This window comes from Salvia hispanica, chromosome 2, assembly GCF_029641045.1.
Source record: "Salvia hispanica isolate PSC_SH4W2 chromosome 2, Shi_PSC_v1, whole genome shotgun sequence".
Lineage (NCBI taxonomy): Eukaryota > Viridiplantae > Streptophyta > Magnoliopsida > Lamiales > Lamiaceae > Salvia > Salvia hispanica.
Genome location: NC_142693.1, coordinates 39269026 through 39290696, shown reverse-complemented (window position 1 = coordinate 39290696; position 21671 = coordinate 39269026). Strand labels below are relative to the sequence as shown.

The 21671-nt window shown below is 34.4% G+C and overlaps 4 protein-coding genes across 5 annotated transcripts; 2 read left to right on the top strand and 2 right to left on the bottom strand.

Annotated features, from left to right (window-relative positions):
• Positions 1-391: 391 nt before the first annotated feature.
• Positions 392-4625, bottom strand: LOC125194845 (beta-galactosidase 13-like). The gene is made up of 19 exons (XM_089063806.1): positions 4371-4625; positions 4194-4289; positions 4017-4129; positions 3866-3932; positions 3691-3783; positions 3437-3580; positions 3258-3352; positions 3042-3147; positions 2883-2967; positions 2678-2796; positions 2435-2602; positions 2181-2359; positions 1993-2102; positions 1795-1904; positions 1611-1718; positions 1430-1534; positions 1201-1346; positions 781-1123; positions 392-711 (listed from the first exon to the last, which is right to left on the bottom strand). Exons 1-19 carry the CDS (start codon positions 4542-4544, stop codon positions 592-594), a joined length of 2481 nt encoding a protein of 826 aa, XP_088919932.1. The 5' UTR covers positions 4545-4625; the 3' UTR covers positions 392-591.
• Positions 4626-5916: 1291 nt separating this feature from the next.
• Positions 5917-9637, top strand: LOC125200677 (rac-like GTP-binding protein ARAC3). 2 transcript variants are annotated; one of them, XM_048098404.2, is made up of 8 exons: positions 5917-6061; positions 6246-6450; positions 7378-7465; positions 7552-7661; positions 7981-8044; positions 8652-8716; positions 8843-8908; positions 8997-9637. In XM_048098404.2, exons 2-8 carry the CDS (start codon positions 6352-6354, stop codon positions 9099-9101), a joined length of 597 nt encoding a protein of 198 aa, XP_047954361.1. In that variant the 5' UTR covers positions 5917-6061; positions 6246-6351; the 3' UTR covers positions 9102-9637. The 2 variants fall into 2 exon arrangements, with proteins under 2 accessions (XP_047954361.1, XP_047954362.1); XM_048098405.2 differs by lacking the exon at positions 5917-6061 and adding an exon at positions 6124-6148.
• Positions 9638-11391: 1754 nt separating this feature from the next.
• Positions 11392-14126, top strand: LOC125200755 (squalene monooxygenase SE1-like). The gene is made up of 6 exons (XM_048098509.2): positions 11392-11689; positions 11786-11897; positions 11986-12160; positions 12246-12915; positions 12998-13276; positions 13371-14126. Exons 1-6 carry the CDS (start codon positions 11450-11452, stop codon positions 13503-13505), a joined length of 1611 nt encoding a protein of 536 aa, XP_047954466.2. The 5' UTR covers positions 11392-11449; the 3' UTR covers positions 13506-14126.
• Positions 13579-15355, bottom strand: LOC125200756 (heavy metal-associated isoprenylated plant protein 26-like). The gene is made up of 2 exons (XM_048098510.2): positions 15176-15355; positions 13579-14088 (listed from the first exon to the last, which is right to left on the bottom strand). Exons 1-2 carry the CDS (start codon positions 15254-15256, stop codon positions 13705-13707), a joined length of 465 nt encoding a protein of 154 aa, XP_047954467.2. The 5' UTR covers positions 15257-15355; the 3' UTR covers positions 13579-13704.
• Positions 15356-21671: the final 6316 nt, after the last annotated feature.

The window sequence follows — 21671 nt, the reverse complement described above, 5'->3', positions numbered from 1 at the left end:
TTTTGTGTGTTAAGTAGATAGAGTAAAGTAAGAGAGAGGAAATAAAGTAGAGATAAAGATTTTTCCATTTTAATTAATGGACAACTTAGTCGAGAACCAAAAAGAAAAGTGAGTCATCTTCAATAGAACTGGAACGAAGAGAATATTAATACAAAGACCTCTGGACATGTTTTGCCAAAATATTATCACCAAAAGTTTATGAAGAAAACAAAAGGTGAACTTAGGGATGCATAAATAGAAAAAGGCTAATGTATTAACTTTTATATATCCCCTACTTTTTCTTTCAAAAATATAATGGGACAGACCCTTGACCATACCCTTGATCAGTTAATTTTATTTCCATTGCATGTATTTATTCTACTGTTCCAACTGTAATTAATTATATGTGGTCAATATAAAAAGATTTGTATTCCTTTGCATAAAGAGGGCACTATAATACACGAGGTATGATAATATCATAATATTGAAACAGTATATGTTCAATAAATTGGGTGATGATTGCATATAGCAGATTGAATCATGACGAATGGGCTCTAGAAAATAGCTTGGTATGTACAAAACTAATACAAAGATGAAAGTTAGGTTAATTATTTAGGTACAAGCCACTTGCACGGCCAACGTTTTCGCCACATTAGGGCATGAATCTTTGCCATGATCAATGAGCGATTCTCTCTCAAATGGAATTATGCAACCTCTCTTCCCCAAACATAGCTGTTTCATATACAAAAGTAAAACAAATTAAATTAGCACAACACATGTTTGATTTACTTAGTTACTTACCTCTTCAACAACTTTGTGGGCCTTAGCGGAGTCGCATTGGCCCGGAGTGAAGGCCCCACAAGCGCCCTCGTTTTCTCCGAAGCTCACGAACTCAACTTTTCCGATGACCTTGTTATCGGGACAAGTGAGATGTGCAGCCCTCACGGGGTCGAAGATCTCGCGAATCTTGTTGTCTCTCCTTTCCCATGACTTGACAGTCGGTGGGTGGTACTCGGTTATCACGCTACAAATCGTGTTTCTGTTGACCGTCAACACCTCAATCTTCTGGGGATCACCTCCGGTTTCTTCCATCACGACCAATAGATTGTCCTTCTCCTTTAAGTATGCTCTCGGTACGTGATATCTACATATCAACCAACATTAGATGTGACATGTTATTTTTGTTATTATTAGTATATTTACTTAAATATAAACACTTACTCTTCTTGAGTAGGCTTTTTTGTTGCTGAGAGATAAGATACCCAATAACGGCCAAGGTTTATGCCATTCACCCAAATCACTCCCTTTTGCATGCTTGTCATTCTTAATGCCACCGGCTCTTTTCCTTCCGGAGCATCAAAATATGCCTTCAAATGAATAATAAAACCAATTTAGTAAGATATGAGTTTTATATATTCCTTTTTATTAAGAGTATTAATTATTGCTCCACCTTGTACCAAGTGAGAGGGCCTAGATTTCCATCTAAGGGAGCCCATTTCACTTTCTTTGATCCTTTCTCATTGAATAATTCCATCTTCTCCCCATTCACTCCAACCTAAGTAATTAATTATCCAAATAAATATTTTAACAGCTAAATTAAATAGGAACGGTAAAATAAGAGTGATGGTGACCTGTTGGGCCCATTCATTTCTAGATATGTCAAGAGTTCCAGACATCAAGCCCTGAATGAGGATAGCTTTAGGTCCAGCATATCTCTTTTCCATATAAGCTCCACTATTCTGTAATAATAGTTTGCACTTTAAATCAAATCCATACATAAAGAAAAAGGGAAATTAATGTATATTTTAACCTTACCGGGAGTCCAACTGTCATGGCTAGCAAAGATATGTTGTTGATTCCAGCCTTAAATGTCACCGGAGACTTTAATACATGGCTCTTTTCAACATGACTACCGTGCCCAAAACCTATACACATAGTCTTAATATTCTAATCAGAGTAAACAAAATAAGAGTTAGTATTATAAATGAGTGAGAAAACATGACATTGACTTACCAACATATTGGCCATTGACAAAGGCAAGCAACGCATGGCCAAGGCTTGCAACCTCAAGCACTGAAAGATCATCGTGGCGCATCGGCAAGTCCTTTCCGTCTATGTAAATGCTGACAAATGGTCAAACAATCATATTATGTCATCACATTGTTGTACACCCTATATACATTGATTGTATTTGTACATACCTTGTGCTGTACCATGCATAGTCTGAGGTATCTTTTGTAAAAGAATACAATTCTGTTGGTGAGACGCTTTTCACTTCCAATTTGTCATGTGTTGGGACGCTCTCTCGCCACATCTCCCACCCTCTCAACTTGGCTGTGTTCGACACCACGAAGTTTCTAGAGCTATGTTGTGCAACAACCTAACATACATTGAAAATTAGTAAACTCTATTTGTGCATCCACGTGGACGAACAAACACAAGTTTTTTTGCATACCGCCTGAGAGTTGAAGACGACTGTCTTGCAATCGGGCAGAATGCTGACGGACTTAGGTGGGAGGTAGTATTCTTCACCTCGGAATTCGACTGTCTCAGCTACCCTACTATTGTTGTTTGTCAAGAATGCAGCACATATTTTACCCCCATTTTTCTCATAAGTTGTGATCTGTACAACAATATTAGTTCCAAGTTAATATGCTTTCATTTTAATGGGAATTCAATTCGAGAATGGATTATGTACCTCTACATTTTGAGACACACGTTGAAGCTTTGGATGGCCCCACAACAAAGGTTTCTTGCTCAATTTCAAAGCCCTATGCAAGTCTCGTAGGTGACCAAATTTAGGTTCCCTCTTCAAACCTGAAAACAAAACTCAAATTTTTATTAACTCCAATGCTAAAGTATAGTTTGTTGATCTAATGTAGTTACTTAGTTAATTATCTTACCATATTCATCAAGGGGGGCTTCATCATAGTAACGTGTTGTCACGAACGATGAACTTGTTCGACCAAAATTGGTTCCACCATGGTACTGGAAATAGATTTCAAATGAACAAGGAAATCGATTTCACATAAAAATGTACTACTATAGTATGTAGTATGTACCATGTAATAGTTGTTGAGGGTGCCATTTTTGGCAAAGAATTTTGCCACAGCATATGCTAGATCTTCTGCTGACCGTTGCGACGGAGGATCACCAAATACTCTATACCTGCATTTTCACATAAACCAAAATCTCCCTCAATTCTTTTAGTAAATTGAAGTTTGCCCTTATAATCAAAACTTTGTTAATTGAAGTTTTCCCTTATAATCAAAACTTACTGAGCAGTCCAATTCTCAGTCCATAAAGATGGCTTGTTAGGGCCATTTGGACCAGTAAATGTGTCTGCACAATGCCTTCCATTACATGTACTAATCTGAAAAATAATCAAGAATTTGTTATCGTAAAAGTAATACTACATCCGTACACAAAAAAAAAACATTTCCAATAAAAAACTTACTACTGTGTCGGGAGCATTCTTCTGCTTGCACATGATCCATGGAACACCGTTGTAGAGGCCAACGGCCATATCCCCTGCCCATTTTATATATTTTTCACCATCTTCTCTGTATGATAGTTGAACATTGTTGTATTCGTTTTCAATCTGCGAATACGCCATCAAAGTTATTTTAATTTCTCGAAATAATTTTATATATATATATATATATATATATATATATATATATATATATATATGTCTTGTATTGTAGGTACCTGTGCCATAATAATAGGCCCTCCTTGATCTGCAAAGAGTTTCTCCTTCTTCATCATGTTGATGATCATCTCTGTGTACTTTTTCATGTGGTACTGCATGCATGTAATTTTTTTCAATTATTAACTAACTAATTTATATTTATCTTTAGATTGCAAGATTTATTGAACTTATTACCATGAAAGGTTCGTTGTAAGAGCGGAAGGTGATGTTTTGGACCTCTTTTAGCCAGTATGGAAATCCCCTATTTAATCAAATCAATATTATATTGAAATTAGATGTTGGATAATAGGAAAAAAAATAAAGAATGTGATATATATATATATACCCCAGATTCCATTCTGACTCAATGTATGGTCCCAGCCTAAGGGTCACCCACAATCCATTGTCTCCAATCATCTTGATGAATTTCACCAAATCATAATTGCCTTCAAAGTTTAACTAAACTAACAACACAAATTAAGGTCATGGAATTCATTTTATAATATTAATTAAAATATATTACCTGTCCTTGAATAGGTTCATGGATATTCCAAAAAACATATGTTTGGATGAGGTTCAGACCCCCTTCTTTAGCCTTCTTGATCAGGTCAGGCCACATCTACACACAATACATAAACATCATCAAATATTATTCTCTTAAATTAATGTTAATATGATATGTATGTGAAAATATAAATACCTCAGGAGTGCTACGTGGATAATGAATGGAACCGGAGAAGAGCAATTCCCTGCTGCCATTGATGATCATGGACCGGCCATCGTAGGTGACGGCGGCGCGGCCGGAATGGGCACTAGCATTGGCAATGAACAATGCCAAGAGGGAGAAAAATAGAAATTTAGGTGGATCTATCATTATGTCACCTAGCTATATCAATCCTATTTTTTTTTATTTTTTTTTATCTGAGCTAATTAATTTGAAACCTCTTCCACAGTGGCAGAGGCGCCAGCGGATCAAGAAGCACAAAACAAGAGTGCCATGTTTTAATAGAGCCAAAATGAGTGGCATATATTTAAACTAGCAACTTTTCTCGGATTTCTTCTTCTTCAATTATTCTCTACTTGTTATTCAATTTTATGTGTGCCTTGTTTTATTTGGTTACGAAAAATATGGTTGTGGATGTCTGTATGTAGCGTTCTTGCATGGGACAATGCTAATTATGGTTTTATTAGAGGCAAAATGAGAAGGTAAATTTATTCAATTCCTCAAGGCAAAATTAATAAAGGAACATACCATTAACACAAGTTTTTCTTATAATGCTATCATTTGGGTCACCCTTAATAGGATAATGTTAAGCTATAAAATGGTCAAGCCAAACGAAATTATCCCCTCTCTTACTTTACTCTCTTTCCACTTTAACTACTCCATTCATTATCATTTTTCCAAAACGATTGCAAAAAAGAAACGCCTCAAGTAATGTGGGACGGAGGGAGTATTAGTTATCTTTCTTATTTTTCACTTTTAATTTGTAGTTTGGTTTGTTTATTTTCAATTATTTTACAGTATTTCTTTTATTTGTGCATTTTATTATGTTATACTTCAATTACAAATTATATGAATGTCTAATAATTTTTATTATAAATTTAAATTATAAAATAATTTATACTATATTTTTTAAGATATTAAATAAATTATAAATTTTATATTAATTAAAATATACAAAAAAGAAATTTTTTTTATCAAAACGTTTTTATCTATCTACTTAACACACTAAACAACCTTTTTCTTAAACTCTGTGTTGAAAAGTTTCGCTTCAACTATGAGGAAACGGAGGGAATATCTTATTTCCCATTTTAGGTGTTCGAGATTTAAAATCACATTTTTTTTCGTTCTAAATAAGATCTTATACTTAATAAATTATAAGAATTATTTTTATTATAAAAATAATTTATAAAATGAGATCCACGTTCTAATAAAATATTCCATCAATTTCTTTATAATTCTTAAAATATGCATCGAATTAAAGCGGAATTTTAGATAATAAATAACTCAAAATATGCACCGAAAATATGCACCGATAATAGATAAGGAGTAGTAATAGTTTAGAGTGACTATATTGGCTGAAACAGACCAAAGTTTGTAAAAATTAAATAAAATGTTGCCCCATATACTTTCATTCACATGAAAAAACATGTGAAATTCAATAGGCATTCAATTTTAGTAAAATTATTGAACACTTAAAAAGCAGGCTAATTTCCCGAAAAAGAAAATGAAGGTTTTGTGTGTTGGTAAGTGATAGAATGACCCGAGTAGCACCTCGAGTAATATGCTACTCTATAGCTGTCTCGTAGCTGTCCCGCTCATTTAAAAACTCCATCTTTGCTTTCATTCACAGTCTCAAATCTCCACCCCTCTCTCTCTCACCTGCTGTGGTAATGCGCTCTCTTTCTCTCTAATCTGCTTCGTGTTTCTGACTTTGACTGACAATGATGTGGCTGTTGAATTTGGTTGTGTAGTTGGTAATTGTAATAGTTAGGGTTTAATTTTGAGATTTTAGGGTTTTGATTCGGTGTTATTGGAGATTTCTAACGGTTCCCCTCCTGATTCATTTTGCAGCTAAGCAGTTGATTGGTTGCTAATCGGTGCTGCAAAATTGGGGGATTGAAGTAATTCGAGTTGAGATAATTGTTCGCCGGTTGGAAGGGGACTTGCCGGCGGTGAGATGAGCGCGTCTAGATTTATTAAGTGCGTGACCGTGGGCGACGGGGCTGTGGGTAAAACATGTCTGCTCATTTCTTACACTAGCAACACTTTTCCAACGGTAACTTTTTTTTTTTTTTAGTTGTGCTTTAATTTTCATTTTTGTCAGTTGTTGGGGGTGGATTGTTTTAGTTTGGGTAAGAGAAGGTAATGTTGATGTTGGTATTGTACTATTGTTTAAGCTTTTGTAGTCATTGTAGTTTTGGCATGGTTGGGTAAAGAGTTTTTTTCCCTCGCTTGTTAGGGCATTCTGATATTGATAAAAAGAATTAATGTCATGAACTGTTGGACTGTGAGGTTTATTAGTAAGTGCCTGAGGTGGATATGGTTTTGAATTATCATGTCTGAAAAAGAGGATGATTGGATATGTTTTTGACTGGACTTTTTGTCACCCACATAGCCACCTTTTTTCAAATTACCTATTTTGTTTCTAACTTTTAACAGTGAATTTGAATTCATGTGGTTTAGCTTTATCTTTTATGACATGGATACAAATTTGAAAAAAGAGAATGTCTATCTAGATTCCTTTTCTTCTTTTAGTTTTTCCTTTATCTTTTATGACATGGATACAAATTTGAAAAAAGAGAATGTCTATCTAGATTCCTTTTCTTCTTTTAGTTTTTCCTGATTCACTTTTCATTTTGTCCCCTTTCAATTCAAATGTAGATTTTATGAGTACCATTATGTTGTAACTCACTTTTCATTGGTATAGATCGTGCTTACTGATATTGCATGAACCAAAAGTTCATAGACAAGTAAAATTTTGTGAAACTTTTCTCCTTCCTCGTTGGACCTGTGTAATCTCTGAGTTGAACTGTAGGCTCTGCTCCACTTTGTCTGGTTTACTTTTCCTTTTGTGCTCTACGACATATCATGTTCAAACTGGTTACACTCTAGCCACATGCTATTATAGTTTTCAGCAGTCAAAAGTTTTCCTTCTGGGTTACTAGGTTTCTAACCGGATCATTTTTTGCATTGGCCTAAACAGGATTATGTCCCTACTGTTTTCGATAATTTCAGTGCCAATGTCGTAGTGGATGGTAGCACTGTTAATCTGGGATTGTGGGATACTGCAGGTAAATTGGATATTGCCATGCCTATCTTCTAACTCATCGTACAAAAAACCATGGAACAGTCAATCACCCTACCCTCTATTTTATAGGTCAAGAGGATTACAATAGATTGAGACCGTTGAGCTACCGTGGGGCTGATGTCTTTATACTCGCCTTCTCTCTTATTAGCAAGGCCAGTTACGAGAATGTCTCCAAGAAGGTGAGTCTTCATATACCTCAGTGTATAGGAATCCTGACCTCTTCATAGATTTTGGTTTCTCGAACAACAGTTTGTTAAAAGAGGAGGAAAGTAACTGAGAAATGCAAGATTTTCATTTTTCTTCATTTCGTTAAAGGATAAAAAATTTGGGCACTTTGTAAACCTGTTTAATGGATTCCTTGTGCCATCCTTTTGTCTGAATAAGCTGGAGGGGCAGTCTGGTTATATAAACTTTGTTATGCCACATTCCCCCCCTTCTGGACAAAGTAGAAAAAACTTTGAATTGCATGACGTTGATTGTTTATATTTCAATTTTCAGTGGATACCTGAATTAAGGCATTATGCTCCTGGAGTTCCAATAATCCTTGTGGGGACAAAGCTCGGTGAGGATCTGATTCTATATTCTTCCACTGTGCCCGGGACTAATTTCCCACCCATTTTTTGGCCTGGAACATTGTTTACAATATATATCTACTTGCTGGCTGACTATCCTGACAACACGGATTACTAAAATGCTCCTATCTAATTTCAGTCTTGAATTATGTTTTCTCCCCCAGCATATTCTCACACGGCACATATGCCATGCCCATGCGTCATTATGTCATTGAAGTTACCACATACTACTATTCTTTGACATTTTCAGATTGTTTTTGGTAGGATCTATTGGAATTATGATTCAAACATTTAACATTGCAACTCAATTTTGTATACACACTACTCTGCCTCTGTTCTTTGTCCATGCAAGAATGAAGTGATGGAACCTCTAGAAGTGTCATGAGTTTATTCCTTATTGAAGAATGGCCTCGTATAAATAAGTTACTGATTTGGCTTTTTATAATGTACTCTTTATAAAATGTTTTGAAATTTGTAAACCAGTAAGAAACTATACAGAGAGAAGAACGCATGTGGTCTTCCCTTTCTCCTGCTCTTCCTACTTCGATAATTCTGTACCTTTTATAGCGGTCCAATTTGAAGCTTAATGCCTTGCAGATCTTCGAGAGGATAAGCAGTTTTTCGTGGACCACCCCGGAGCAGTGCCCATCACAACAGCACAGGTGTGTTTGCACTTTGCAATTTGTATCTGGCTATTCACCTCATTGGGTTCCGTCAAACTGAAATTTCATGCTATCTTGTCTATTTACTTGTGAAAGAAAGATTGATTTTCCTTTCTCCATTCAAAGGGAGATGACTTGAAGAAATCGATTGGAGCTGCTGCTTACATTGAATGCAGTGCTAAGACACAACAGGTTATATTTTGAACTTCGACCAGAACTACAAATTTTTAGTGGATACATCTGCAAATATCACATCATATTTTTGTTCCAAATATTGCAGAATGTGAAGGCTGTCTTTGATGCAGCGATAAAGGTTGTTCTGCAGCCACCCAAGCAAAAGAAGAAAAAAAAGAGAAAGGGTCAAAAAGCATGCAGCATATTATAATTGGCGAAGAGGATTCGCATCAAGTACTTGGCTGTTTCTCTTGTTTTAGAAGTGTACTACTCTACTCCTAATCCTACTCCCCCTTGAAGATGCAATGACCTCAGCTTTATATTCTTGACTGACTGTATTAGGGAGATATGTTGAAGCATCAACTTAGTCGATTTCACATTCTTAGCTATAGTTTTCACTGATGTACGTTTGTGATTGAGATGTGTGGTAGTATGAAATATTGCTCCATTAGGCCTTAGATTGAAGTATTTGTGCATAACTTAAAATTTCTCCTAAGGCGGATAGTATGTTTTTAGTTTTTGTTATGTGGTTTTTTTGACTTTTTTTCTTAAATAGTATGCTATGTATTAGGTGAAGTGTGATGGAAAACAATGCTATGCTGGTGTTGAACTTCACAGCGTTGAGAGTTGTGTTTTGACTTTGATGTATAATAGGTTGTGGATTTTTCTTCCCCGTCATTGTTAATATTGTGGAATGTAAAACAATTGATCGAATCTCTTGTCGCAAGGAGTTGATGTTTATAGGCATCATATGTAGTACTATTTATTTGTCTGTTTTCATGGTTTCGGTCAAGTTATGTTTCTTATTGATTGGTTAAGACTTTATGTGAGAACAACTTGTTACGAAGCTGACTTTTTGTGCAATTTTATTTCTTTAGTATAATCGTCGACTTAGGTTATTTAAAGAAACTTTACGAGTTCATAAAATTTCTTGCGAACAATATTTGATTGGAAGCAGTTTTAGTTAAAAAAAATTAGAAATCTGGGGTTTTTATTAATATGAAACAAATGTTGGAGTATAACATTTTTAGAAAAATTCAGGATCAGAGATACAAATCAAGTTAACCTTTAGTGATAATAATTTACCTATGTTTTTATGTGTGGAATATTATGAATATTTAAATCGTATAAGCACAGGTTTTACTATTACATAACACTAATAAAGGGAAATGGTTGACACGTGAAGTCGTATACCATGTGTTTATTTTTCCTACATACTACTACAGTCTACGGCATTAAAAATAAATATTCAACCCAAGATATAATGAATTTTACTTGTGTAGTTTCACCAAACCAAAGAATTAACATTACTTAACTGATATACTCCTTCCGTCCGCCATTAGGAGTCTCATTTATGGGCGGCACGGGTTTTGAGAAATGATAAGAAAAGTTGGTGGAAAAAAGTGAGTGGAATAGGGTTCAACTATATATATTAGTTTTAAATGATATGTGAGTGGATGGGTTAGTGGAAGGTGGGACCCTATTATCATTTATGGTAAAAGTGAATCGGGACTAAAAATTTTCATATTCTAAGAGGCTCAAACAAAATTTTAAGCAATTTCCCTAAAACAAAGAAGTTGGTTCAATTAGATCACTTAAGACTGTAATCAAAACAGATATATGCCAGCTTACCAAAAGCAAAAAGGACAAAAATATGAAAACAGTTGGGTTTGCACCTCAATCAAGTAGGTGTGGCTCTGCTGTTTGCAAATGATCTGTATAAGCAGATGGCCTTCAAGTTTCAGTCACTCTTAATTGAAACGAATCAAATCTTCTATAGATTCATTAGGATTATAGTGCAGATTTTGTCAGAATCCCAAGTTGATCGGCCAAATAAATTACTAGTACAATAAATTCAGAAAGTTTTAACTCAGTTTGGATTCAGTTTTGGTGTGCTGTAATCAAAGTTACTCATAGGCCAATACTAACCCAAATCGTCGTTTTAAATAATAAGAAGTCAATGCCACATTGAATTCCATGTGCGCTCACTGAATTGAAACTAGTCTAGTCCACTCTTCCAATTAGCAGAAATTGCATTAGAATTATACTAGTACTATTTTAATTAACAGAAGTTTTTATATTTTAGAAGGCCTGCTGAATGATTCCAAAATTTGTTTCATTATATCAAAGATCCATTTTTTTATTTGTTCATCTTTCCCTAAACTATTATATTCTCGAATTTGTTACTTACACCTTGGTGGGATTAGTTAAATGCCAGTTTTTATTAGCTAATTGCAAACTGACGTGTACCAGAATTTCCTGCCACCCCCTGATTTAACCGAAATACCTTGTTTAGTGTAAAACATGTGATTTTATTGTAATAATCTAACAATATTGACCCTTGACTCACTTTCTTGATTTCTAACAGCGTGTTTCCACAACAACCACCATATTAGTCCAATTTGGAGAGCTCACTTATTTTACTACACTAAATTTTGTCTTTCTTTGACGAATGAGCTGTCTATATATAAACATGGCCTAATAATCATAGAGAAACAACTCAAACATTCATTGTGAAAGAAAGAAAAGGAATAGATAGATAGAACCTCATTTTGATCAATGAAATTGGATATGATGGAACAATATGTGTTAGGTTGCTTCATCGCTTTGGTTCTTGGTTACATCTTATTACAAAGGTTCACAAAAAATGGAGACAAAAATATTAAAAAGGCTGCGCCTAGAGATGCCGGCGTTGAGGCATGTTCGGACAAGGTTGTGCGTGAAGCTGATGGCCCCCCGGATGTTGTCATTGTTGGTGCCGGTGTAGCTGGTTCAGCACTAGCTTACACTTTGGCAAAGGTATGTTTAAATAGATAAAGATCTTGAGTTTTTTATGTATGGTTCTTGAATTTGATTTGATGTATAATGTCCTAAAATTTGGTTTGGATTCGATAGGATGGGCGCACGGTGCTGGTGATCGAGAGGGATTTGAGCCAGCCAGATAGAATAGTTGGTGAGCTTCTTCAACCAGGAGGCTACCTCAAGCTAGTAGAATTGGGAATGGAAGGTATGTATGTCAAACCTTTGCCTTTTATGCAATGAAAAATGTATTATACTATTGAGTTTTAAGACAAAGTTGTGTTTGTTTTGTGAAGAATGTGTTGGTGGGATTGACTCTCAGCAAGTGTATGGCTATGCACTTTACAAGGAAGGGAAGTATGCTAAACTAACCTATCCACTCCAAGAATACACCTCGGATGTCTCCGGCCGAAGCTTCCACCATGGCCGCTTCATCCAGAGGCTACGCGAAAAGGCCGCCTCTCTTCCCAAGTAGGAAACTAGGCCCTTCTCCCTTTCTCATCGTGTTTGTGTCGTTATCGTGTGGATTCTGATCATTCCTGTTTTTCTCTTGCAGTGTGAGGATGGAGCAAGGGACTGTGACATCATTGATTGAAGGAAAAGGGACAGTGAAAGGAGTGAAGTACAAGAACAAGAATGGTGAAGATGTGAAGGCATTTGCCCCTCTCACAATAGTGTGTGATGGATGCTTCTCCAATTTGAGAAAGAATCTCTGCATTCCACAGGTGAATGTGATGTCCCACTTTGTAGGCATGGTGTTGAATCTTGAAAATGGGAAGCTTCCACAGCCCAACCACGGCCATGTTATCCTGGCTAATCCCTCACCTGTCCTGTTCTACCCCGTGAGCAGCACCGAGGTCCGGTGCCTTGTCGACATCCCGGGCGCCAAGCTGCCCTCGATCACCAACGGTGACATGGCCAAGTACTTGAAAGCCACGGTGGCGCCTCAGCTCCCGCAGGAGCTCCACGATGCGTTCGTGGAGCAAGTCGAGAAGGGGGAGATAAGGTCTATGCCTAACCGGTCCATGCCGGCCTCTCCCCTGCCCACCCCGGGTGCCATCCTGCTCGGAGACGCATTCAACATGAGGCACCCGTTGACCGGTGGGGGGATGACCGTGGCATTGGCCGATGTAGTGGTGCTCCGCGATCTGCTGAGGCCGATGAAGGACTTCAGCGACGCGGCCGCCCTCACCGAGCATCTTGAGGCCTTCTACACGCTTAGGAAGGTCAGCATTGAATTTGATCCATCTTTGAATTGGATATTTGAATTTTATTTGCTTGTGTTTTGAATGTTTTGTTTGGTTGCAGCCGGTGGCCTCGACGATTAACACGTTGGCAGGAGCTCTATATCAGGTGTTCTGCCCGACCGCGGATGACGCGAGCCGGGAGATGAGGGAAGCCTGCTTTGACTACCTGAGCCTGGGAGGGATGTGCTCGGAAGGGCCCATCGCGCTCTTGTCCGGCCTCAACCCGAGGCCGATGAGTTTGGTTGCGCATTTCTTTGCCGTAGCTGTTTATGGCGTCGGCCGCCTTGTGTTCCCGCTTCCTTCGCCTAGCCGGGTGTGGCTCGGAGCCAGATTGCTCATGGTGAGTTTGATCCTAGACTCAAGCCTTGGTAACAAGTTTGCCTCAATTTTTAAAATGTACTTAAAAATGTGTTTTTTTGTTGTTGTTGTTGTAGACTGCTTATGGAATCATATTTCCAATAGTGAGATCAGAAGGAGTGAGGCAGATGTTCTTCCCCATCACAATTCCTGCATACAACAGGGGTGCTTCTGTTGTTATGAAGAGCGCCATGTTTGACATGATGGCTTAGGCTTAGCCATCTTTTTTGTTACACATGTGATATTCTTTTTGTCATTCTTTCTCCATCAATCAAAGTTGTATAGTTAAGATTAATCAATATACTAGTTAATATGCTTGTGCAATGTGTTTCAATTCAACACTTATCTTACAAATTAAGCACAATAGAAAAAAAGGTACTAGCACAAGATTGTGATTCCACAAAGGATCCATCACATGATGGCACATGCGGTAGGATTTTCGTCGCTGAAGGCGGTGGTGTAACGGACTTCGATGGAGCTGGCTCGTGCGAGGTGCGACGTCTGAGCGTCGCTCCCGTATCGAACGTAGCCAGCAGGGGCCTTATTGTCGTAGACGCCGTGGGCGTAGGGATGGTCCACCTCGTCGTAGGGGACGTACGGCCACAGCTCGGCCTTCTTCCCGGTGCGGTGAGCCACACGCGCAACGACCTTTTCGGGGTCCACATAGCCGGTCACCTTGAGCTTGTTCTGCTTCGGAGATATATCTATTGATGTCACGCCTTTCATTCCTTCCACAGACCTCCTCACCTTTCTCTCACATCCTTCGCAGTCTATCTTGATCTTTATCTCTACTGTCTAATTACAATACCCAACTCATAATATTTCATTTTTCATACTACGTTTGGTATTTATTCCCTAGATAAGTTATCACCTCTATCGTATCACCTCTATCGTATCAAAGTAGGTATGTAACAGATAACTTTAGATTCAAAACCAGTATTTCATTTCCACATTGTGGAACTCCATCATGTCTTCAATTTGTCAACTAGACTTTAGAAAAATAGATTTATACGTACAACTCATGAAGAGGATGATACACTCAGTAATTTTTACTTGGGTTAACAGTTATTTAAATCATAAAGTTAGGTCAAATTTTGGTATGTCCCACAAACTTTGAAATTGGAATATTAAACCACAAAGTTTTAATTTTTTCAATTGTCTCATCCATGCATTAAATGTCATCTTTTAACGATATTCGAAACAACATCTTTTATTTATTTTTCTTTTATATTCTTTTATTTTCTCAATCCTCATCTTATTTGATTGAAATATTGTCAGTTTTAACATCACGAAAAATGTCGATTTTTTTATGGATGGGACAACTGAAAAAACAAGTGAAACTTTGTGTTCAATATTTCATTTCAAAGTTCATGGGACATACTAGAATTTGACCAAATTTTATGATTTAATGGCTATTATCTCTGTTTATTTTTTCAATTTTATACAACGCACACATGGGTGGACGCACAAATAAATAACGATAAGGGCTATGATTTCTAAATTTTGTTTGAAGGTATATTTGTGGGTGTTTTAGATTATTTATAAGGGCTTTTACTTAATAATTTGCCTTAAATTTGAATAAATTATAAAAATTTATATAAAAAAAGATAAAATACGATTTTATTAAGGGTAGCCCTACCCTCATTATACATGGGTTCATTATACATGGGTCCGCCCCAGAACGCACATAACATATTTAATATACTTGTGTGAACTGAGGATCGGCAAATTATAGTTTTAAGGCAGATCTGAAGTCAGATAATCATATAATTAATTTAAGTTGGGAAGAATATGACAGGTAGATATAGTGGTATATACTTGTATAACTAAGGAAAAAAAAACAGAGACATAATTGAAAAATAATAAAAGGAAATGCAAAAACCTGAAGCTTTTTGTGTTTCTTATGCTTGGAATGGCCGCTGGAGCAATTTAACATGTTTGAAACATGATCCACAACACCCATTTTCCTAATGAGCTTCTTCACTAAATAACCTCTGCTAACTTAGCAGCTGACTCTCTCACACACACACAGGTAGAGTTGGGATGTCAAGTATGAAGAAGAATGATTGGAGAAACATAAATATCTGATTTCTTTTGTTACAAAACATGTGAATGTGAGAATAGTGGACCCTCCTTTGTCTGTTTTGTGACTGAATTTGGGAGGTTAAGCCTCAATTCAAATGGGCTTTCAAATTAAACCAATGTCTACTTTGCATAAGTATATTGGGCTCAAATTAAATCTTGGATATTTGTTCATTGAGTTTTAACTTTTACGTATAATATTAAATACTGGTATATTTTCTCTGCAATCTCATATGACTACAATATAAATCATGAATGAGATAATAATTTATACTCCATTTCACCTCTCTATATTTGCGGTTTAAAGTAACTATTTTGTCCACGACCACATGCAGACTATATACATATATTGGACACCATTTGCGTAGCATTTATTAAATAATAAACACCATCTTCGACCCAATTATAGCCCAAATTAATATTGGGCCGAATGATTTGGACCTATCTTCTGTATAAAAAATCCAGTTTTTATTAAGGAGTAAGGACCATTTCGTTTTCTATACTTTCACGTTTTAGTTTATACTACAATATTATTTCTATGCATTAAAATGAAATACTTTTATTCCCAGTCAATAAAAAATATTCCACATATAGAAGCAGATAAGCAGTCCCAGTTCAAGAATACTAGCTAAAATAAAAGAAAATGATAAGAGAAAATAAAGATAAAGATAAAACTTAAATTTTTTTTTTAACAGAGATAAAGATGAAACTTTAGAAAAGTCAAAGGATGGGATAATTTATGAATATGTAAACCCAATGTGGTGTGGTGCAAGTTTGTGGAAAATTGAGATTAATATCCAAACTTGCAATTGGTTGGAATGAATTAAACAAGGCTTGCCTTTTCTTTTCCTTTTCCTTTTCCTTCAGTCAAATAATTAGATAGGTAATTTTCTACCCACAACGAGTAGATAAATGACATTTAAGCTGAGCTTATCGACCCAATAACTAATTTATAATTTTTAGATAGGTAACTTTCTACCCACAACGAGTAGATAAATGACATTGAAGTTGAGCTTATCGACCATTAATTATAACTAATTTAGTATTATTTTTTTCACTTGTAATGTAGAATGCTTGTAAACATTTAAAATTTGTATGGTCCATAATAAAACTATTTTTTCGGATGGAGATAGTACACAATATAAAAATACATGTAATCATGGCAATTTATCTTTTTAATTTTGACAAATTTTACATTCAAATAAAGTGGATTTTCATTTTCTACGAATCATACGCAAATCACGTTCTCTCTTAATCTTTCTTATATTTTATTAATTTTAGATAATATTGATATTGGGTGAAGAGTATAAGATAATTTATCAATTAAATTAATTTTAGCTATTAGGAATAGGGTGGTGTATTAATATAACGATCATTTTTATTGTCATACCACCATTTTAGGCCGTTATATCTGAAGATCGTGTGATTCTCAAGCTACCATATGACAATCTATTTTAATAAAATTGGAACATAAAAAAAACGCTAGAGGGCAAAATTGACATTCTCAATTTTCATTCTGTTACCAAATTGCAGTGTTACGTGCCTGCATCATTCGTAATAGTTTTTTACCTTACTAGATTACAGTGTTACTATATAAATATTGCAGTATACATATTACCAAATCTGTTTTTTATTTAAATTTTTTGGAATTGACTAAAATACTCACGTCTGCAATATATCCAACACATAAGACTGCAATTCAAACTCTATTTTATCAATTCAATCCTAGACGTCCATCTTAAAGATCTAAAGGCTGATATTAGTGTTATACTATGGTGTCAGTCTAATGTTCCTAGGTGTAGTTAGTATTTCATTTTTCAAATATTAATAATGGGTGAAGATAGTATAAGATTTGATAATCTGTCACCATATAAAGTAATTTAATTTTAGTGTATGAATTACTTAATTTTTGGAATGTTTAATCCGGAATATATAGTTTGATCATAGGTGGCATCAGAAGCCATGAAATGATGACGCGTTGCGAATAAAAATGAAAATGAAAACAGAAGAGGATGGTGAGTGGAAATTAAGAAACATTAAAATAGTGATATGAAAATAGTACGTGAGCCAGAAATATTAATGGAGTTGATCACGTCACATGCATTGCAACAATAAACTCAACATCATAACCTGCAAACCACATGCAACTCCATGCCTCACCTTGTGTGTTTTTCTCACTCTCTGTTTTCCTCTTTCAATTCCCAACTATTTGTAATCTAGCGATCCACTCTGCATGCGTATGTAAATACTAGCCACCAAATTCTCCAAACATAAAAATCAATTCCTAAACATGCTGAAGGACAATTTCAAAAATTAATACTCCCTACGTCCCAAAAAAGATGACCTCTTTCTTGGACGGCACAGAATTTTATGCAATTTTATTTTGTATGTTAAATGGAGAGAATAAAGTAAGAGAGTAGGGATAAAGTAAAGATAAAGGAATTTCCATTTTAAGTAATGAGTCATCTTGGTTGGGATGAACCAAAAAGGAAAGTGGATCATCTTTAATGGGACGAGGGAGTAGTATATTGTAAATATGTAATATAATGTTTTTTCTTCTAAATGTAAAACTTATAATGTGTTAATTTTCTTGAGGTTTCCGCAATCATGTCATGTGTCGGAAATTAGAAGTCGTTGTTTTCATTGTGTATAGTAATTTTACATGATTTATTTGATGGCTAACCACATCAAATGTGTTTAACTGTTCAATATTGTGTTTAACTGCATCTTTTTCACTTTGCATGCCGATAAATGCAAAATTAAAGATATGGTCGGCTAATTGATTGAAGATTAGGGGCTTTTTAATGTGAGATGGATGCACGTGGTACCTAAAAAAATAGTAACTTTTTTATAGTAGGATTTAGTTATCACTATAAGTAAAATAAAATTAAAAATTAAAAAAGGTCAAAATATGTATCAATCGAAAGAACATAAGGAAATAGTAGTAATTTTGAAAAAAAAAACATTTTAAAAAAGTGAAAGGGTAGACCTTGTACTAATACATTTTATTTCGTTTGATCCTTCTATAAGTATAATGTCTTAGGTTCATTAAATCTTTGTACCAATACATTTTTAAGTACTATTAGGTTTTCTTATAATTGTTTAATTTCATTAGATCTTTATACTAATGCATGTTGATTTAAGAGATTTTTATACTTATATTTTTTATTTGGTTGGATTATTCAACGGACTTTAAATTTTAATTAATTTTTCTTTTGTTAATTATATTTATTAATTTTCTTTCGGTTGCAATATCAACTCGAGAATCATTGAAAAAATGAAAAATTTATTGATATTTTCCATTATCAATTTATAAATTTGTCATTTTTAAATTACTATTGAGTTAATATTGCAACTATTAATTTCAAAATAAATAAGTGAAAAAGAGAAAATAAATAAATGTAGCACAATAAATTTAATTAAATTGTGAACTCCGTGAATAAAGATCCAACCAAATTAAAAATATAAATATAAAACCTCTTAAATCAAAATGCATTAGTATAAAGATGTGAAAAAACAAAAACAAAAATTGTAAAATGACTTAATTAAACAAAATGTATTGGTATAAGGATAAAAAGAACAAAAAAAATTTGTAGATGGATCTACTTGAATAAAAAATTTAGTATAAGGACTTCTAGATAACTAGGTATGTATTGACTAAATTTAATTATTTTCATTAGCCCTCTAAAATGGCTATAAATTAATTCTTTTTATAAGTGTGGGTAAACATATTATACATTTTATTATTTTGATTATATATCTTTTTCACCCTTAAAATTAAGCAACATTACTCAAAACCACAAATAAGATCATCCATAATCCTTATAGGAGAAATTAGAATAAAAAGTTATAGAAGAAATTATGAAGAATTGAATGTGAAATAAGAGTATTTAGATATAAAAAAATCTAATTTTTGGATTTTAAACAAAATTAAAGAAACATGATATGGTCTTTATAATTGGGCAACAGATAGCGTGCTCAAACATATTTGTGTGTGTAACCGTCAGACGCTCAATACACTGCAACGACATTCAAGCATGTGTGGCAATACATGATCAATACTTCTTTGAGAACGAATGTTTTAAGCGTTTTCTAGTTTGAAATGAACTAATGAAGGTAAGATCATACAGAACTTCAGAACTAAAACCAGTGGCGGACGCAAAGATGAACCTAGGGGTTAAATTTTCAAAATTTATCTTAAAGTAATTTTATAGATAATTTAGATTATTAATAGGGGCTTCTATATAATAATAATATGTAGTATAAAATATGAATAAAACTATTCATTCACTAAACCATTTATAGACCTCATACCACATTTTACGTTATTTCTTACTCAAGAACAATATTCACAATAACTCGTTATTCATTCACTTAACTATACATAGGTCTTATTTTTGTATACTCCCTCCATCCTATAGAAATGGATCATAGTATTATTCATTTTTCTTCCGTCTCATATAAATAGTCCATATACATTTATGACAATTTTTTTCTCCATCTATTTTACTTTATTATTTATGGATCCCACCATCCACTATACAATTTCAACTAAGTAATTTTTCTCTTTATTTCTTACTTTATCAATCAAGCAATAAAACATGTGTCAATCATAAATGGTTTATTTCTATGGGACAGAGAGAGTATAATTCTTCACATGCAAATTATTTTTAATCAAAACTTTACATTCACATTCAAATTAAATTTACATGGTAAATGAATGTACACATTATTTAAAATAAATTCTTATGATAACAAAAATATAAACATTCTATTACAAAAAGAAAAGTAAAACAAATGCAATAAAATAAAATACTAAAAAAACATAATATTTTAGAAAAAAATGTTGGGGTTGTTTTGGACCCACAACCTATCGGTTTTAACAAAGCACATTTAGCACTAAATCAAACATTGATTTTGTATTAAAATTTAATAAATTTATATAGAAAAAACATAAAAAGTTTCTCATACGTGTAAAACCAATCGTCTCACATTGATCTCCCAAGAATTATTCGAGTTGAAACATGTCTATAAAATGCTTCCTCTAGCAAATACAAAATCCACTCCTCTAATGTTTATGTACTAACAAAATACTCTAATCTTTCACAAATTCGCATATTTGATGCTAAGTATGGTCATTTTCAAATATAGTTTCATTTTATTAAAATAAATTTTTAATAAATAAAAATTGATGTACTTCAAAAATAACTAATCTTAAAGTCATAATATCTTTCCAACTCCGTGTTATCACGTGACACGCATGACATAAAATAACAATGCTATAAAGCAAAACAATGTTAATAGGCGTTATAGATGGATTTTCGTGGATTGTATTATAGACAATACATAGACTGTCTACAGCGGATGTTTTCAACGCATCCAGCCCCTGTCTCGTTCCCCGGGACGGAACAATCCGTCCGCGTTGCGGATGCTTGAGGTTACGCATTTGAAGACGTTTCTTGCGATATTGTAAAATCATTATTTTCGTTGAGAGTTAGTCTTTGAGATAAAGATGAGTTGATTCTTCGTTTCCTTAAATGAAGAAGTGTGTCAGATGTATATGAGATGTGGAGTGTGACTTAACGTGGAAAAAATGACACATCTCACAGGAAATGACTTGGGAAATGCAATTCAATAGTGGAGTAGTTTCCACCATAAAAATACATTCGATCCGTCTTCTCCTCTCCACCTTTAATAATTCACTCTTTCACTTTCACAACAATTATTCATACGGTCTCTATATAAATGCATTATATTAATACAGATATTATGAATTAATACTGAAAATAAAAAGAAACAATAACGGCTAGCTATGTACTAGCGGTGAAATGGCAATTCATAGCTATATAAATGATAGTAATATAGTTTAATACATGTAATAGTTGGGAGTATAATTTGTCTTCAAGTTTGTTATTTCTGGTTTTCCAGCCCTGAATTAGTCTATAGTTTTGAATTAAAGTTTAATTTTGTGAGAGTGGTGTTTGCGTCTTGTTCGGCCATGTGGACTGTCAATTAACACATGTATGGTGCGCCTAGGGGTGAAAATTCGGGTACCCGAACCCGAAATCTCAAAAATATCATACCCAATACCCGACCCGTATGTGAATTCGGGTACCCTAATACCCGATGCGGGTACCCGAACCCAACTAATCGGGTACCCATAACCCTGGAATTATTATATTTAAAATTTATTCTTTTATATAAATTAAATTGTGATGAGAATAGAAATTATTAAAAATAACACAATACTTATACTATTTATTGACTATAATTCTATATTATATAAAATAGACATT

Coding starts and splice junctions, on each gene's coding strand:
- LOC125194845 (XM_089063806.1), bottom strand. CDS start 4,544: ATGATAGATCCACCTAAATTTCTATTTTTCTCCCTCTTGGCATTGTTC. Junction 3,148..3,257: donor ACTGAGAATTGGACTGCTCA/GTAAGTTTTGAT, acceptor GTGAAAATGCAG/GTATAGAGTATTTGGTGATC. Junction 2,360..2,434: donor TCGTCTTCAACTCTCAGGCG/GTATGCAAAAAA, acceptor AATGTATGTTAG/GTTGTTGCACAACATAGCTC.
- LOC125200677 (XM_048098404.2), top strand. CDS start 6,352: ATGAGCGCGTCTAGATTTATTAAGTGCGTGACCGTGGGCGACGGGGCT. Junction 7,662..7,980: donor ACGAGAATGTCTCCAAGAAG/GTGAGTCTTCAT, acceptor TTCAATTTTCAG/TGGATACCTGAATTAAGGCA. Junction 8,045..8,651: donor CCTTGTGGGGACAAAGCTCG/GTGAGGATCTGA, acceptor AATGCCTTGCAG/ATCTTCGAGAGGATAAGCAG.
- LOC125200755 (XM_048098509.2), top strand. CDS start 11,450: ATGAAATTGGATATGATGGAACAATATGTGTTAGGTTGCTTCATCGCT. Junction 11,690..11,785: donor TAGCTTACACTTTGGCAAAG/GTATGTTTAAAT, acceptor TGGATTCGATAG/GATGGGCGCACGGTGCTGGT. Junction 13,277..13,370: donor TCGGAGCCAGATTGCTCATG/GTGAGTTTGATC, acceptor TTGTTGTTGTAG/ACTGCTTATGGAATCATATT.
- LOC125200756 (XM_048098510.2), bottom strand. CDS start 15,256: ATGGGTGTTGTGGATCATGTTTCAAACATGTTAAATTGCTCCAGCGGC. Junction 14,089..15,175: donor AGAAACACAAAAAGCTTCAG/GTTTTTGCATTT, acceptor TATTGTAATTAG/ACAGTAGAGATAAAGATCAA.